The sequence below is a fragment of the Astyanax mexicanus genome, chromosome 2 (assembly GCF_023375975.1).
Source record: "Astyanax mexicanus isolate ESR-SI-001 chromosome 2, AstMex3_surface, whole genome shotgun sequence".
In the NCBI taxonomy this organism is placed as follows: Eukaryota; Metazoa; Chordata; class Actinopteri; order Characiformes; family Acestrorhamphidae; genus Astyanax; species Astyanax mexicanus.
Genome location: NC_064409.1, coordinates 48,850,960 through 48,867,821, shown reverse-complemented (window position 1 = coordinate 48,867,821; position 16,862 = coordinate 48,850,960). Strand labels below are relative to the sequence as shown.

The following is a 16,862-nucleotide window of genomic DNA, read 5'->3' as shown; positions in this document are numbered from 1 at the left end:
ATATATATATATATATATATATATATATATATATATATATATATACACATACATATATATATATATATATATATATATATATATATATATATATATATATATATATATATATATACATTTTTAGCCCTCGGTTGGGCTGTTGGGGCGGCGGAAAAAATCCCTTATTTTTAAGTCCAAAACTTGACAGGTATGTATGAGTATATATACTTTTTCTTTTATCTACATTATTTTATGTGTAGATTTTAAATTATTTTAAGCTCTATATATTATCAAACTAGTTCATAGTATTTAATCACCAGAGTTTTATTACGTTTTAGGGGGGACTTTTGACAGAAAATCGTTTTGGACTCGTTTGGATGGGGGCGGGACTAGTTACTATGGTAACGGCCGTGCGTTTTCAGGGGCCGCGTAGAAACCGGAAGTGTGTTTTCTGGAGCTGGAGGGATGGCTGATGAGGAGACGGTTAAAGCGGTGAGAATGGGGCTATGGAGCTGCAGCGGCTCTCAGTGAAACTCTGTAGCTGTAGCTGTGTATAAAGTGTGTGTTGGTGAAGCGGGGCAGTGGATATATATAGCGGGGCGGTTCGCTGGGAGGGTCTGTCTGAACAGCGGAGCTGCAGATCAAGCGCGTCTGTTAGCCAGCAGCGCTGCTAATGATACGATTTAAACCCATTAAACAACAGCTACAGTGTCTCAGATAACCTACTGTTTAACCCCTGTAGCTGCCTGACTGTCTGAAATACAGCCACTAACTAAGCCTAACTAAGCTTTAGTGTTTATGCTACCGTTACCGTTAACTCAGTTTAGGCTGTTTTTTGTGGTAAAGCTCATTTCAGTCTTTCTGTACTTGTTACTCGTCTGCAGGGGCTGGTAGGCTATTGAGAACACACTAAAATATCGAGTCTTTCATAAAATAAAGTTTTAGTTAGCTCTTATTTCTGTAGCTACCCACCTTCTGACAGTCAGTTCATTCATCCTGTCTCTGCTCACGGTATTAGCCACACTATACAGCTCTGTACAAAAAAAAAGACCACTTAAACTTGATTTTACCAAATTGAAAACCTCTGGAATATAATCAAGAGGAAGATGGATGATCACAACCCATCAAACCAATCTGAACTGCTTGCATTTTTGCACCGGGGGTGGCATAAAGTTATCCAAAAGCAGTGTGTAAGACTGGTGGAGGAGAACATGCCAAGATGCATGAAAGCTGTGATTAAAAACCAGGGTTATTCCACCAAATATTGATTTCTGAACTCTTAAACCTTTATGAATATAAGCTTGTTTTCCTTGCATTATTTGAGGTGAAAGCTCTGCATCTTTTTTGTTATTTCAGCCATTTCTCATTTTCTGCAAATAAATCCTCTAAATGATAATATTTTTATTTGGAATTTGGGAGAAATTTTGTCCATAGTTTATAGAAAAAAAACAATGTTCATTTTACTCAAACATATACCTATAAATAGCAAAATTAAAGAAACTGATTCAGAAACTGAAATGGTCTCTTATTTTTTTCCAGAGCTGTTTGTTCAAATGGTTGTGGACACTCCTTCTAATGACTGCATTCAGCTTATTTAAGTTACAAACACCCATTGCTCACACAAGCTGGAAATGCATACACAGCTTGTCTACTGTCATTAGAATGTGCAATGTGAGGGCTAGAGGGGAATAAAAGCCTTGATTTGGACAGTTAGGCATAAGATGGGTGAAATTTATCAACATCTGGGCCTTACTAATACTAACCTAATGCTGAATACAATAAAACCTCCCGGCAATGTTTCAGAATTATGCCTTCCATGGAGAGCAGAAACAGTTACTCCAACAAAATAAACTATTATTTAATACCATTTTTAATCCCTATTTGTATCTATGCAGTGTATATATAATGACATCGTCTTTCTGTTCACACAGTGGTTACTTTGTGCATGAAAATAATCTGACAGTATCACATGGTACTCTAGTCACACTGTAAAATTAGTCAAAAAGTTTAGCATTTGTTTAATATTGAAATATTGTATTATGTTATTCATTTATGCTGAACATTTTGATAAATTAATTTGTATGAATTTATTTGTTTTAGGATGCTCCGCTGCCGGTGGCCACTGACCCTAAGAAGCCTCGTCTTAAAAAAGGTTTGTTAGATTAAAAAGACAGCTGCTGAACACCAGTATCTAGTATTTAGCCTATAAGAAGATTAGAGAGGGCTTAAAACAGTGGCCATATATGTTACGGCGACATATTCTCTTCTATTTACATTAAGATATTACAGTTATAATAATGTGACAAGTGTTTGATTCATGATGTGATTAATTAAATTCTTTGATCTAAACTAGACGTGACGCAAAATTATATTAATTAAATATTTGATATTGATTTGCTGATAGGTAGATTATAGACTTCTTGGCTGTAGTGGCAACAGTTATGTGTTTTATACGTTTCATTGCATCTAGAAACTATGCAGTTATTGGTGTGATTAATAGTAATGAAACTTCAGGTAGATTTACTACTAATTCTTATTTTTTGTATTTCATGTGCATATCATTTGCATATCATTGTTTTCATTGAATTTCATTCTTGGCATGCCTCAATTTTTGCAGATTTTTTTTTTCGCTTGCAGTTGTTGTTTACATTGTATCAAAACTTTCTGAGGAATTAACCAACAGTAATGCTCCACAATTACTTGGAATAAAATATTTTTTTCATTGACCTCCACGTTAAGAGTTTAAGAGAGATTATTTTTTTCTACTTTTGTAAATTTGTCATTTGAAGATGCAAGGTTTTTGTATAAAAAGTGTTTCAGAGCTTTGTCCCTGCTCCAATTCGTCTCAATTGCCATTCTCTCCTTCCTCCTGTGGGTGGTGCTGATTGGCTGAGTTTTCTTCTCCAGTCTCCGATTAGCCTTGAAGAGGATTACAGCTCAGGGAGAAAAGTCTGTCCAGGAATAGAACTGCTTGAAATCAGATTTTGCCAGCAGCCTTATGAGCCAGCTAAGTAAGATGCAGATGCAGCCCCTCACTGTAGATGCTTCCTTTGTTGCGGTGCCTGTTGGGTTTAGAATGGGGGAGCTTTACATGGTCTCCAGCAGTGAGGAGGGAGCACAGCGGCAGAGTGTTCCTTATCAGAGACACTGAAAAATGTGCCTTCTGTCAGAAAATGCAGTCGCTAAAACATGCATGTCTTTATTCATGTCAGACTGCGTCAGATTATGTGTAAACTAAGTAATGTGGAACTTAGCTTGAACCCTGAGCTAAGTAATCCTGTTGTTTTGTGTCTATTGAAGTCGGCGCTTAATATTTTAGAAGATGAGGCATGCTCTGAAGTGAACTTTGGAGGCAAAAGGCTGAATATGTCTCTGAACAGAAGGCCCCCTTTTTTATGGTGCAAATCTATCAAGAAAGATTTCAAGGGTTAACACCCTGTCTTGAGTGTTTTAGTCTGGCTCTGTAAGTATTACTCATGTGTGACTGATCTGTTATGCGCAGCTAATTGCTTTGTCAAACTTTTGCAAAAGGCTTAAAATACACATGCTAAAATTTCAGGGGTAATAATCTAGGAACTATGACATGTAAAGCTTTATTGATCACTCGCTTTTGGACCCTGAACACCAGCTCTACAGCCAAGAAAGCCCAGCAGCGTCTCTACTTCCTCCGGAAGCTGAGAAAGGCCCGTCTCCCTCCACCCATCCTCACACTCTTCTATAGAGGGACCATTGAGAGCATCCTGAGCAGCTGCATCACTGCCTGGTTTGGGACCTGCACCGTCTCTGACCGCAAGACCCTCCAGCGTATTGTGAGGACAGCTGAGAGGATCATCGGCGTCTCTCTCCCCTCCATCACGGACATTTACACCACCCGCAGCATCCGCAAAGCAACCAGCATTGTGAATGACCCCACTCATCCCTCACACGAACTGTTCTCCCTCCTGCCTTCGGGAAGAAGGTACCGCAGCATCCGGTCCAGCACGACCAGATTCTGCAACAGCTTCTACCCCCAAGCCATCAGACTCCTTAACTGCAGAGACTGAAATGATGTTTTTTCTGTACATGCACACACACTCTTACCCCACTTACCCCAGAAAATGGAAAGCACTAAAAACCCTACTACCTCACTGGACTCTATTGCACACTGTGTAATAGAGTAATTACTACCTCACCTGGTCCTTTTTGCACACTGCAAAATTTGCACACTGTCTTGTTATTTATTATTCTTTGTCTGTATGGTGTTGTATTGTCTGTCTGCACTTTTGTACTGTTGCACTATTGTTCTGTCTACACTGTGTTTATGTGCACCATGGTCCTTGGAGGAACGTTGTTTCGTTTCACTGTGTACTCTGTATATAGCTGAAATGACAATAAAAACCACTTTGACTTTGACTTTGAATTTGATCTATCTGTGTGTTCCTGTTTCAGCCCCAGAACTTCCGATTCTAGAGAGGAGAAACTGGCTCATTCATCTTCACTACATCCGCAAAGACTATGAGACCTGCAAGGTGAGATGTGTACAAGGTGGCTGTGCTCAGCGAACGTGTTGTAAACAAGAAGTATGTGGTGTTTCATATGTTCCCTTTCCTGTCTTGTTCCAGGCCATCATTAAAGAGCAGCTCCAGGAGACTCAGGGCATGTGTGAATATGCTGTTTATGTCCAAGGTTGGTTCCATCGCAGCTCAATAGCCTGCCATATTTTTGTCTTCAAAGTTGTTCCATGTTCTTATATATTTCTATAATGTGTTTGTTTATATGTGTAGCTCTGATCCTGCGTTTGGAGGGGAAGATCCAGCAGTCGCTAGAGCTGTTCCAGAGCTGTGCCATCCTAAACCCCACCAGCTCTGATAATCTCAAACAAGTGGCCCGCTCCCTGTAAGGATCCTGTCATGTTTAATCCAGATTAAAATTATAGTTCTCTCTCTGGCTCATTTTCACCCTTCATGTGATTTTTTGGGCTGGTGTAAATTCTGTAGTTCACACTCTGATGCAGACTCAGAAGCTGTCTCTGCTATTACTCCATGTTAAAAATCACAGAAATCTGCATTAGTCCAGATCCTTCTTTCTGTATTCACTTTCTTGCTCCCTCCCCAGACATATAGCTCTGAACAAAATAAGAGATCACTTCAGTTTCTGAATCTGTTTCTCTGATTTTGCCATTTAAAGGTACATGTTTGAGCAAAATAAACAATATTGTTTTATTCTATAAACTACGGACAACATTTCTCCCAAATTCCAAATAAAATTTTCATTTAGAGCATTTATTTGCTGAAAATGAGAAATGGCTGAAATAACAAAAATAATACAGAGCTTTCAGACCTCAAATAATGTAAAGAAAACAAGTTCATAAAGTTTTAGTTCAACAAGTTCAGAAATCAATATTTGGTGGAATAACCCTGGTTTTTAATCACAGCTTTGCATCTTGGCATGTTCTCCTCCACAAGTCTTACACACTGATTTTGGATAACTTTATGCCACTCCTGGTGCAAAGATTTAAGCAGTTCAGTTTGGTTTGATGGCTTGTGATCATCCATCTTCCTCTTTTCAATTTGGTAAAATCAAAGAAACTCATTATTTTTAAGCGGTCTCTTATTTTTTTCCAGGACTGTATTCCCTGGTATAACCTACATCAAAATCTGGTTATAAGTGATTATGATTAAAACTTTTGTATTCTAATGTGAAAAATATGTTTTTTGTGCATGATCAACTAGTTTTAATGCAGTAAATAATCAAGAATGCATAACAATTAGAAGCCATATGTTTAATTTTTGTTTGTGGCCTGTTTTGGTACCCAGGTTTCTCTTAGGGAAGCATAAGGCCGCTATTGAAGTTTACAATGAGGCGGCCCGTCTCAACCAGAAGGACTGGGTAAATATCCACCATTATCTTACTGTTACAATATCCGTAAAAGACTTGGACTAGAGATAACTTTCTTTATTCTTGTTCCTTATACAGATACAGATATTTACACGGATACAAATATTAAAATCTTGAATATTGTCTGATACTGATCCAATATTTTTTTCCCCTTTAAAACAACTAAGCCTTTAAATTTGTTGTTTTTATTAGAAGAACTTTACATATTAAAACCACTCAAATACAATATCACATACACAGCATGAGTGCTTGCTGCTTGTGCTTGTTTCAGGATAGATTTGGAACTTTTTCCATCCATAACCTAACACTTTCTATCTGGACACTGATTATTATTGATATTGGTATGCCATGCAAACTAGAAAATACCGATGTTTCAATTTATCAGCTGTGACTTCAGTAAAGTGCAGTTTGTAGATTGCTAAATATCTGTTTTAATTTTTTGCAGGAGATCAGTCACAATCTTGGAGTTTGCTACATCTACACCAAGGACTTTAAGAGTGTGAGTTGTTGTCAGTGTTGTTGTTTAGTCAACATGTGGATGAAGCTTACATTATTCATCAAACGCTACCATGATGGCCATAAAAGGAAAATAGAGTGTAAAATGTGTAGATGTTTGATTTTTCTGAAGTACAGTTTCACATTTTACTACTTATTAAATGCCACTAAATAATTCACCTTTTAATTAACTGATGTTTCCGAAATATTGTTAAAGATTGGGGCTGCACCAGTTGAAAAAAACAAAAAGCATAAACATTTTGTCTGCACAAATTCTATTGCTAAGCATATTGATTGATGGTTATATATGATTTCGTGTTGGCTCTTTTGATTTGTTTGCAGGCTGAGGAGCAGCTCAACCTGGCACTGCAGCTAAACAAACATGACATGACCTACATGATGCTGGGAAAGATCTACCTGTTAGAGGGAGACACAGAGAAGGCAATAGAAATCTACAAGAAAGCTGTGGAGTAAGTCTGTTCACAGTATAATTCTAGGTCTCTTGAAAGTTCAAGTTTACAACATTATTCCCAGTACTAAATACTGCACAAATTTATATTTACAGTTACTGTATCCAGCAATAGAGCTACACAATATTGAAAGGAAACGATTCCATTCCATTTTTCTTGACACTGAAGATGAGAACAGTGTGAAATGTATTTTTGTATTAGACAACCATATACACCATACTTATGATGTGCACAGATAGAATTTGGTCTTCGCCTTTAACCCTTTTGTGCAGTGAACACACACTTACACACTAGTGAGTACACTTAGAAGGCACACAGTGTTTTTGTGAGAACACATTGCTGTTGCTGTGGGAAACAGTGAGGATTTATTAAGGGCCTAACAAGCTACTCACCAAATCCGTGTTTTGAACCTGCAACCTTGTTGTTGATGTACCGGTGCTCTAACCTCTGGGCCGCCACTGCCCCATAAACAATATTATGCAGCACGAAAGTTTTTTTTTAATTGTGACATTACATGAAACATTGCGAATCCAGGGATGTGACTATTGCAATAATGATACTGAAACATTATATCTGCCTGGCCAAACAAAAAGTCATCACCTGGAAGTAAATGATGTGGGGTTGTTGCAGTTGGTCAGGTCTAGGTTCAGCAACATGTGCTGAAAGAATGAGGTCAGCTGACTACCTGAATATACTAAATATAGACCAGGTTACTCCATCAATGGATTTTTTCTTCACTGATGACACGGACATATTCCAAGATGACAATATCAAGATTCATGGGTCTGGAATTGTGAAAGAGTGATTCAGGGAGCGTGAGATCATCATTTTCACACATGGATTTTTCACCACAGAGTCCAGATCTTATCCTTTTTGAGAATCTTTGGGATGTGCTGGAGAAGACTTTGTGCAGTGGTCAGACTCTACCATCATCAATGCTGCAAGATCTTGGTGAAAAATGAATGCAGCTTAAAATAAATTGAAATAAGTCATGTGACATTGTAAAAGCTTACTGAAACAATCGCACAGCCAATGCGTACCGCAATCAAAGGTGGTTAGATGAAATATTAGAGTGTGACTTTTTTTTTTTTTGTGACCATTGTGTTGTGCAGTCTTCCCAAGTGCTAAAGATCAGTATTATGATATTGTGCTCAATATTAAACTTTGCTCAAAATGATAAAATACTGTACTATATCCAAGTTTACAATAGTATACCAAAAACTGTCAACCTTAGCGTGGTTTCAGATTTTTTTTTTGTTTGTGGTTTGTTTTTGCGCATATATCTGAGTCTTCTTTCTGCTGCTTGACCTAGAATGCTCTTCATCAAAAGTGTTTGGCTCGTGCTCAGTGCTCTCGTGTTTGGCACTCTTGTGACTGCACACACACACACTTGTGAAGCAAAAAAACCTAAGATGCCCAGAGAGACTCGCAGCAAGCGGCTGTTGTCTCTGCCACAGCTCCAATAAGACGCCCGAGGCCACGTGGCATGCTGAGATGAGAAACGGAGCCATCGCCGTAATTAATCACATTTACAGGCTGACTGTGACACTGCTTACACTGTTTCTCTGTTTCTCAGCACTTTCTGAAAACCTCCCTGAGGACACAGTCCTCTCCTTTAAACAGCTTTCTCTAGCAGTGATCAGAGTCTCTCCTTAAACAGAATTTACTTACTGACTGCAATGAAGCCTCAAAAGGAATCGCTAATATTTTTCTCCCTGCGAACTCTAATGTTTGATTAAGAGTGTTGACTTTGCTCTTATTGACTCGTCTGCGAGACGCAGAAAGAGAAAAGGAAATGACTCCATGAAGTTGTTACTTCTTGGCTCCTTGTTCACACAGTTTGGTCTCCTCAGCTCTGGCTCGGATATCAGAGGGATGCGGGGAGAGTAAATACGTGAGGGCACAGGAGCGCCAGTGAGCGCAGTGTGTGTTCTCATCATTACCGCTGCCCTCCTGTGGAGCAGATGAATTAGTAACACCGAACAGTGGGATGTGCTTTAATGAACGGAGCTGGGGGGGTGGTCCCGAAGCAAAGCGCCCCTGCGCTTCTTGCCTTTCTGCCGATTTCAACCGGCGATAGAAGAAAGAGACGCACCCCTCCTGCTCTCCCTCTGAGCTTGAATGAATAACTAACAGCCTGCTGTGAAGGGTTGCAGTCAGACGCAAAGTTGGAAGACAAATCTGATGTTGCTAGGAAGATGACGGTTCAGGCAGGAACTTGTTGGATGTTTAGAAGGTTACAGAGTGAGGTGAGTTGGATCTGTGGGTTCTTCATAGTGTTTTCACAGAATGCAAGATAGACATTGTCCTTTCTAGATACACTGACAGTTTAAACTAAGGCTTTTGCCACATTTGGAACCGCAATTTAGGACTCTTTTTAGAATTGCTACTTAAATTCTAGAGAGCATTGACCTCAGTTAGGGGATCTTATATAATGAAGGTTTTAAAAAAGAAAATTGTTAGTCAACCTATGGTATGTGCATCGGTTTAGATGGAGATGAGTGTATGCTACGTGAATTAGGCGCTGTGATTGTGACAGTATACGGTCTGGTATGGCATATTTATTGCATGCAGCTTGTCAGTAGCGGTGTATTTTTAATACTGTAATTAAATTTGTGTATATACTGTATTTTCCCTCCAGCCTAGCCAGAACATTTTAACACTAGACTAGAATTGCACAAAATTTATTTGTCAATTGTGCTCATTTCTTGTAGGTTCTCCTCAGAGAACACAGAACTGCTGACCACACTGGGGCTGTTGTACATGCAGGTCAGTTTAATCAGGCACCAGGCAGACCTGTTCTCTAGAACTTGAGAGTTCAGGTGTTCAGAATGTAAATGTGAAACTGTATTTCTGCTACTTCTCAGCTTGGAAAATATCAAAAAGCCTTTGAACACCTCGGGAATGCACTGACGTACGACCCAAACAATTACAAGGTGGGTAAACCTAGACACAAACTCCATGCCCTGCCAGTTTGATGCCTTCCCTTTGAAGTTATTCTAAGCCCCCAAATTCTGCAATATAAAAGTCAGCATGCGTGTGTTTCCCTCAGGCCATCCTGGCAGCAGGCAGCATGATGCAGACGCATGGGGATTTCGACGTGGCCATGAATAAATATCGCGTGGCAGCGTTCACGGTGCCTGAGAGCCCCCCTCTCTGGAACAACATCGGCATGTGCTTCTTCGGAAAGAAGAAATATGTAGCTGTAAGTTTTGCAGAATTCTGTTCTGTCCCATAAAGGCATTAATGATGCGCTACAACTTGACAACTTGTTATTGTTTCTCGTCAACATTATTATTTTATTTTTTTTCCTTAATAGGCTATAAGCTGTCTGAAGAGAGCAAACTACCTGTCTCCGTTTGATTGGAAGATCCTGTATAACCTGGGTTTGGTGCACCTTACCATGCAGCAGTACGCCTCAGCCTTCCACTTCCTCAGTGCTGCCATTAACCTGCAGCCACGCATGGGAGAGCTGTACATGCTCTTGGCAGGTGAACATTGAACACACTGATGTCCTTTTTACCCAGTTAACTTACCCTAATTGATTTTATCTGAAGATATACACTAGTATATTTTTAATGTATTATTTTCCTATGTAAAATAGTGGTTACAACAGTTACACTCTAAAGTCTGGTGTAAAGTCTTTTTCACACTGTCAGAAAAACGCTTGTCAAGTTTTAAATACGTACACTGAAAGTGACTGACTTTACCGCTGTGTACATTTTAAAATCAGAGCCTGCACAGTTTCCTGGATAGGATGGATGTGTTCAAATCAATTTGACCAATCAGAGCTCCATTTACATGGTTGCAGACCAAACAAATGAGTATCATGGCAGGGGCATCATGGGGCATCTTGCTTGGAGTAGAACTCAGAATCTTAAGAAAATAAAATGTAAGGTTAAAGAAACTATGGCTGTGCAGAGAATCAAACTACTGCTTCATCCCTCTCTAATGTATGTTTTCATGCAACATAACATAATGAGTACATTACATATTATCAGAAATATGCTGCATATGAAATATAAATCTGGATATGCTGAAGAAAAAAAACTGTACAGGGCACTTCAGATTTTTTGGGCAACCAAAAGACCTCAAAGAACATCCATGTGCAGTTCATGGTGCACAGTGTGAAATCAAAGCCCAAAAACATGGTAACATTACAATAAACAAACTCCACCCTGAACAAAAGTGATAAACTGAAGGTTAACTGAAGCAAAGTGAGTCAAAATTTGTTTAGTCTGGGACAAGACATATGTCATTTTGTGCTACTTTTTATTGTGTTATCATTTGAAATAATCTTCTTAAAATATGTATATATTTTTTATTTTAAACAGTTGCTCTGACGAATCTGGATGATGTAGACAATGCACGCAGGTCCTATGAACAAGCCATTCAACTGGATACGTAAGTCTTTTAAATATTTATAGGTGGAACAACATTCAGTCTAAGACTAAATTCAAGTGACTGGATGTTGATGGATTTCCCCTTTTGCTTTCTCTCTCTCTCTCTTCACAGGTCCAACCCTCTGGTGAATCTGAATTTTGCAGTGTTGCTGTATAATCAGGGAGACAAGAAGGCTGCACTACAGCAATACCAAGAGATGGAGAAGAAAGTCAACATGTTGGTGGAGAGCAACAGCAACACTGAATTTGACCCAGAGGTAGAGTCTTTCCTGGTGTCTCCACATTTTACACACTTCCATGCTTTTTTTCATCATCTAGCACATCACATTCAGTGTATTAACATCTTAAAGAGAGCATCCACCCTCAATATCAGTGAGTTTCCTGCCCTCTCAGCACATTTGAGAAAAAAATGTTAGGGCAGGAGTATTTAATTAAAACTGGATCTGGATCAGTAAGATCCTGTTAGGGAAAATTTCCTCAAGCCAAGCTCTGGGACATCATAATCTGCAACTTGTCTAATGATTAGTAGTATAGTCTGTATAGTAGGGGTGTGCCAAGATGTTGAGCTACAAGATCTCGCAGGATTTAAACGGTACAAAACAGTATTTTTTGTCAGGTGTCTCATGAGACACAAGCACAGGTAACCAAAACAAATGTTTGATCATTTTATTTAAGCCGGCAAACAGCAGTGCAGGTCTGCTCAAGTGTGTCGCCACAAGAGATGTCAGTAACAAATTACTCAGTGTTGTCGGAAGCTGCTGAAAGTAACTAATGAAATGACTTAAATAAACTTACCTGGTGGATGTGATAAATTACTTGAATTAATTAGCTAGCCAGTTAGCATAGTAGCCAGCTCAGCATCAGTCTTTTAGTCTTTTTGAGCTCTCAGTCATTTCCACCTTTCAAACTCACTGCTAATATACACTCTTGTTACATTCCTTCTTTTTGAGACATTCTGAGGCTTTTTAGGCTGTGTAGCAGCTAAAGTTTAACTGAACCAGCCCTGCTTGCAAGCTTCCTTGCTGTAAGAACGATCGCTTGCTGTTGTGTACATACTGTCAACTTCGGGGGTGGGGTAAGTGTTGGGGAACAAACAGCAGGTGGAATCAGAGTACAAAACAAATACAGATACCCGTGACGGTCTGCACACTTCAAAGTAATGTACTGGCCAAAGCCAGGAGCTGTTTTAACTCAGCATGTTTCCTTAATATGTGATGACACATCCTGATCATTTTATCATTTACTACTAAAAAAAATACATATTGATCCCTACTTTAAAAGTAAGTTACTTTTAAAATCAAGTAACTTAGTAACTTAAAGTGATATGCCATCACTGGCCGGTACATACACACACACACACATGCACAGCTCCATTAATCTTGTGTTCCTGGTCACACATTCCTGCCTTTGCAGGTTAAACTGCAGAGCAACACATGCAGAGGAAACACATTGACAGGACGCCAAACCATTTATCAGATATTCCGTTATAGGTTGCCAGGTATATATAGAATCCTCAAGGGGCATTGCCAGTTTAATACAGAACCCTCACTAGGGGGATTATGACAATAATTCTTAGGTGTGAGATCATACTGGAGAGAAGTAGTTGGTTTTCTGGAAAAAAATCATAATAATTCATAATCAGTAAAAATTGAGATAAATACTTACCAAATATTTAAAAAAATTACCCTATTTTAAATTAGTTTTGCATTTTGTGAGTTTCAGTTAAATAAAATATATTAAGTCACATATTAAAAAAAAGCATATTGTTAAAATCTCGTCTCATTCTTGTGAACTCAGCATTGTGTCTTGTCTCGTGAGATGAGTCTCAGAACACCCCTACTGTATAGTGAACAGTAAAGTTGTCAGTCTTAAATGAACACTAATATTGGTAAATGAACGCTGCATTTTGTCTGTTCACTAGCCTGGTTTGGAACAGTAAAAGTGTTTTTTTTTAAGCATTTTGCCCAAATGCTAAGTGTATAAATGTAAAAATGTTTATGGATAAAATATTATTTTTTACACGCACTTTAACAAGCTTCTCATGTGCTGGTTTAAGTGTGTTTACTCAAAAATGTGCAAAACATCGGCAATGACTTTGTTATTGACTTTTGGAAGACTTGCTAGTTAATATTCACACATATTAAAATGTGTGAAAAAACTCAAAATGTCAGGCTCATAGATAAAAAACTGTAATAAAACTTGCAGCAGATCTGCAGTGTTTTAGATACATGTCAGAGTGTAGATACTGTGCGTCTTCAAGGATCCATCACCATGCTGTGTTGAGACATTTATGCTTTCAGGGTTTTTTTTTTACCACTCTAAAGCACCTGTTCTCTCTCTCTCCAGCTTATTGAGATGGCGCAGAAGATGGGTGCAGCCCTGCAGGCGGGGGAGAATTTATTCTGGTCTAAACCAGGAAAAGAATCTAAGAACAGCCAGCATTCCTCTTCCAACAAGTCTGCTTCTTCCCAGCAGCCACTAGGCACCAATCAAGCTTTGGGCCAGGCCATGTCTTCTGCTGCTGGTTACAGCAAGAGCATTCGGTTAGCTACAGGTACAGTACAGAACCACATGAGAGGTGAAATCACTGTGTAGTGTGCAGGTTTGAACCATTATTGCATTTTTTTTATTCTGATCATTAGGTATATCCTTAATAATTAGATCTTACAAGTGTATATTTGTAGGAACACTGTCCACTCAGATTAGTATGGGCACCTTCTTGTCTCTACAACCATTGTCTGTTTTTCCCCCCAGCTCTACTGATCTTATAGGAGCATGTTGTAGTATTATAAATAGAGACTGTTTTCCTTCTGTTTCTCTTGATACATAAAGATCTGGAAATTAGGAAAGAGACCACTTCAGTTTCTGAATCAGTTTCTCTGATTTTGCTGGTTATAGGTATATGTTTGAGTAAAATAAACATTGTTTTTTTTTATTCTATAAACTACAGACAACATTTCTCTCAAATTCAGACCTCAAATAATGCAAAGAAAACAAGTTCATATTATAAAGTATTAAGAGTTCAGAGTTCAATCACAGTTTTTATTCACAGTTTTTATGCATCTTGGTATGTTCTCCTCCACCAGTCTAAGACTACTCAGCTTTATAGAGGGAAATGGATGTGTTAGCAGCTCATATGTGGAGCATCTTTTGCTGGAGTGGAGATTAAACAGCTGGTGTAGGGTTCATGTTCAGGTCGAGGAGGAGAAAAAAGGAAAGGCGGTTTGCTTTTGCTGTTTTTGCAGCTATAGCTGTACGGCTGCACCAAGAGATGTGTGAGAGAGAAGCACGTAGTGCATGCATGAATACAGATTTGACTGTTCACATTAATGTTGCATGTCCATGGATCATGTACGTATCCGATTTAGGTCCACATATGAAAGTGATTCAAATCTGATTTGAAAAAAATGTATTTGGCACGTTCACACAGCCATGAAAAAAATCAAATCTGAGCCACATTGAGCACTTCAGCCTGGTAATCTGAACGTAGCCCAAAAGTATGCCCAAGACATATATTAGAGGCTACAAAACCATAACAACAAATTGACCACTTTTCGCTTGCATCACGGTTCTGTCCAACACATTTTTTTTCTGTTTACTTTCTAGAGCCAGAGCCAGATGTGGAAAGCGCCCCGTCTCCCCCCACAGAGCCCCCCGGGGAAGCAGAGGCTGAAGATGATGTAGAGGAAGCCGTGGAGCCTCCTAAAGCCAAAGAGAAGAAAAAGAGCAAACCCAAAGCAGTGGCTGAATAGAGATGACCAAGCTCCTCCTTTTCATTTTAAGTGATTTAATTGTTTATAAACTTTACAGAGCTGCATTTTCCAAGCTTCTCTTCTATAGAATCTCCAGACCCGTCCAGTATGATAGAAAAGGTGTACAGGTACGCTGGGAAATGTGACAAAAATTGAAAAAGTGGAGCATCTGGGGGACGCAGTCGATCAGGCTAGAAAGGATGTATACAGGATTCGTGTCCTATGAATGTATAGTGATATTTTGGTAGAAATGTTGTTTGTATAGCGTTTTCTAAGACACTTTAAAATATGTGTAAAATCTTTAGTTATAAGCTGCTACGTTCTCATCAACCAGAACATCGTAAAACTTAACAACTGATTAGAAGAAAATGTCCTGGAACCAGCAAGACAGGAAATATTTCATTAAAAATGAGCACATATGAGTGGTCAGTTGGAACATAGAACTCAACTGGAATGGCAATCTGAGGTTTTATTGATTGTACTATGTTGCTTTTGGAACAGAATTATTAATTGTGTTATTTAATATACTATATACACAGTCATAATATACATGGTGCTTGAATCTTTGTAAACCCTTTAAAATGTTCTATATTTCTGCATAAATAGACTTAAAACACATCAGATTTTTACAGGACTGATCAGGACTGTGCCAGAATAAACAGAACCATTTAGTTGCAGTTATTGCTGCAAAGGGTCACACTTGATGCTAAAAGCAAAGGTTCACATACTTTTGCCACTTACAAATATGTAATCATTTTCCCCAATAAATAAATATATGACCAAGATTCATATTTTTTGTCGTAATTGTTTAACTGGGTTCTCTTTATCTACTTTTAGTGTGAAAATCTGATAACATTTTAGGTCATATTTATGCAAAAATATAAAACATTCTAAAGGGTTTACAAACCTTTAAGCACCACTGCACTTCTTTTTGTACAGGGTGTTTGTAAAGGCCATTTTCAAATGTAAAATAGATTGGTAGACTCTTTTGCATCCTTAATGCAATTATGCATTACATTACTGTAGCTCATTGCTTTTTCCAGTGAATATACTGTACATTCACCGCGCATTTCATTAGGAATGAAAGGCTTCTCACAGTAATGTTACCAAATTATTATACAGTATATATAAAGTGCTTGGCCCAGTGGCCTACTCAGATCAACTGTTTAAAAATGCTCATATTCCAATCCCGATTGCTGATTTTTTTTTTTTTTTTTTTTTTTGGCAAAATTGAGTTACTATGCTTTATTGTTTTACTGACATAGTATGGTCTTAAATTAACAATATTGTTCCACAATTGTTTGAGACAATTCATTGTCAAAAACATTGTTATTGTGACAGACCTAATAATAGGTTGGAGCACCTTTTCGGCTTTTGAAACGGCTTAATTTAATATTGTATGGATTCATCATTCCAAGCTATGCTTTCCTAGTCCTCAGCTATCTAGTTATAGTGAGCCTGTGCCCTCTGCAGCCTCAGCTTTCTGTTCTTGACTGAAAGAGGTGGAACCTTGCGTGGTTTGCTGCTGCTGTTGTCCATACAATTCAAAGTTAATTGTGTTGTGTGTTCTGATTTATTTTTTCTTACATTAAAATTCAGGTGACCGCATTGGTTTTTAGAGTTACTGTAGCCTTTCTGTCAGCTCCAACCAATCCAAGCAGTTTCCATTAAACTCACCTAATTAATTTGCATCTGTAGAACTGAAAGCATTACTGGACGAATGAGTGCAAGTGTTCCTAATAAAGTGTTCAGTCAGTGTTTTTGAGCTTCGTTTAAAAAACACAAAATAGGTCTGCATTATGTATGTTGGAATTTTATTGAATTAAAGTGTAGTTTACTAAAGTTGTCCAGTCATTCTTAAAAACAAACAAAAAAAAAGACAATGA

At 38.3% G+C, this 16,862-nt stretch overlaps 1 protein-coding gene across 1 annotated transcript; it reads left to right on the top strand.

The window, feature by feature from the left end:
* The first annotated feature begins 371 nt into the window (after positions 1-371).
* Positions 372-16,818, top strand: bbs4 (Bardet-Biedl syndrome 4). Its single transcript, XM_022672425.2, has 16 exons — positions 372-471; positions 2,080-2,131; positions 4,408-4,487; positions 4,581-4,644; positions 4,743-4,854; positions 5,775-5,847; positions 6,302-6,355; positions 6,694-6,821; positions 9,536-9,590; positions 9,689-9,757; positions 9,874-10,026; positions 10,141-10,312; positions 11,156-11,225; positions 11,337-11,481; positions 13,571-13,778; positions 14,831-16,818. Exons 1-16 carry the CDS (start codon positions 445-447, stop codon positions 14,974-14,976), a joined length of 1,608 nt encoding a protein of 535 aa, XP_022528146.2. The 5' UTR covers positions 372-444; the 3' UTR covers positions 14,977-16,818.
* The last annotated feature ends 44 nt before the right edge of the window (positions 16,819-16,862 follow it).

Excerpts from the sequence above, each read along its gene's own strand:
- bbs4 (XM_022672425.2), top strand. The coding sequence starts at position 445 with ATGGCTGATGAGGAGACGGTTAAAGCG. Across the intron at positions 9,591-9,688 it reads TGGGGCTGTTGTACATGCAG|CTTGGAAAATATCAAAAAGC; the intron begins GTCAGTTTAATC and ends GCTACTTCTCAG. Across the intron at positions 11,482-13,570 it reads ACACTGAATTTGACCCAGAG|CTTATTGAGATGGCGCAGAA; the intron begins GTAGAGTCTTTC and ends CTCTCTCTCCAG.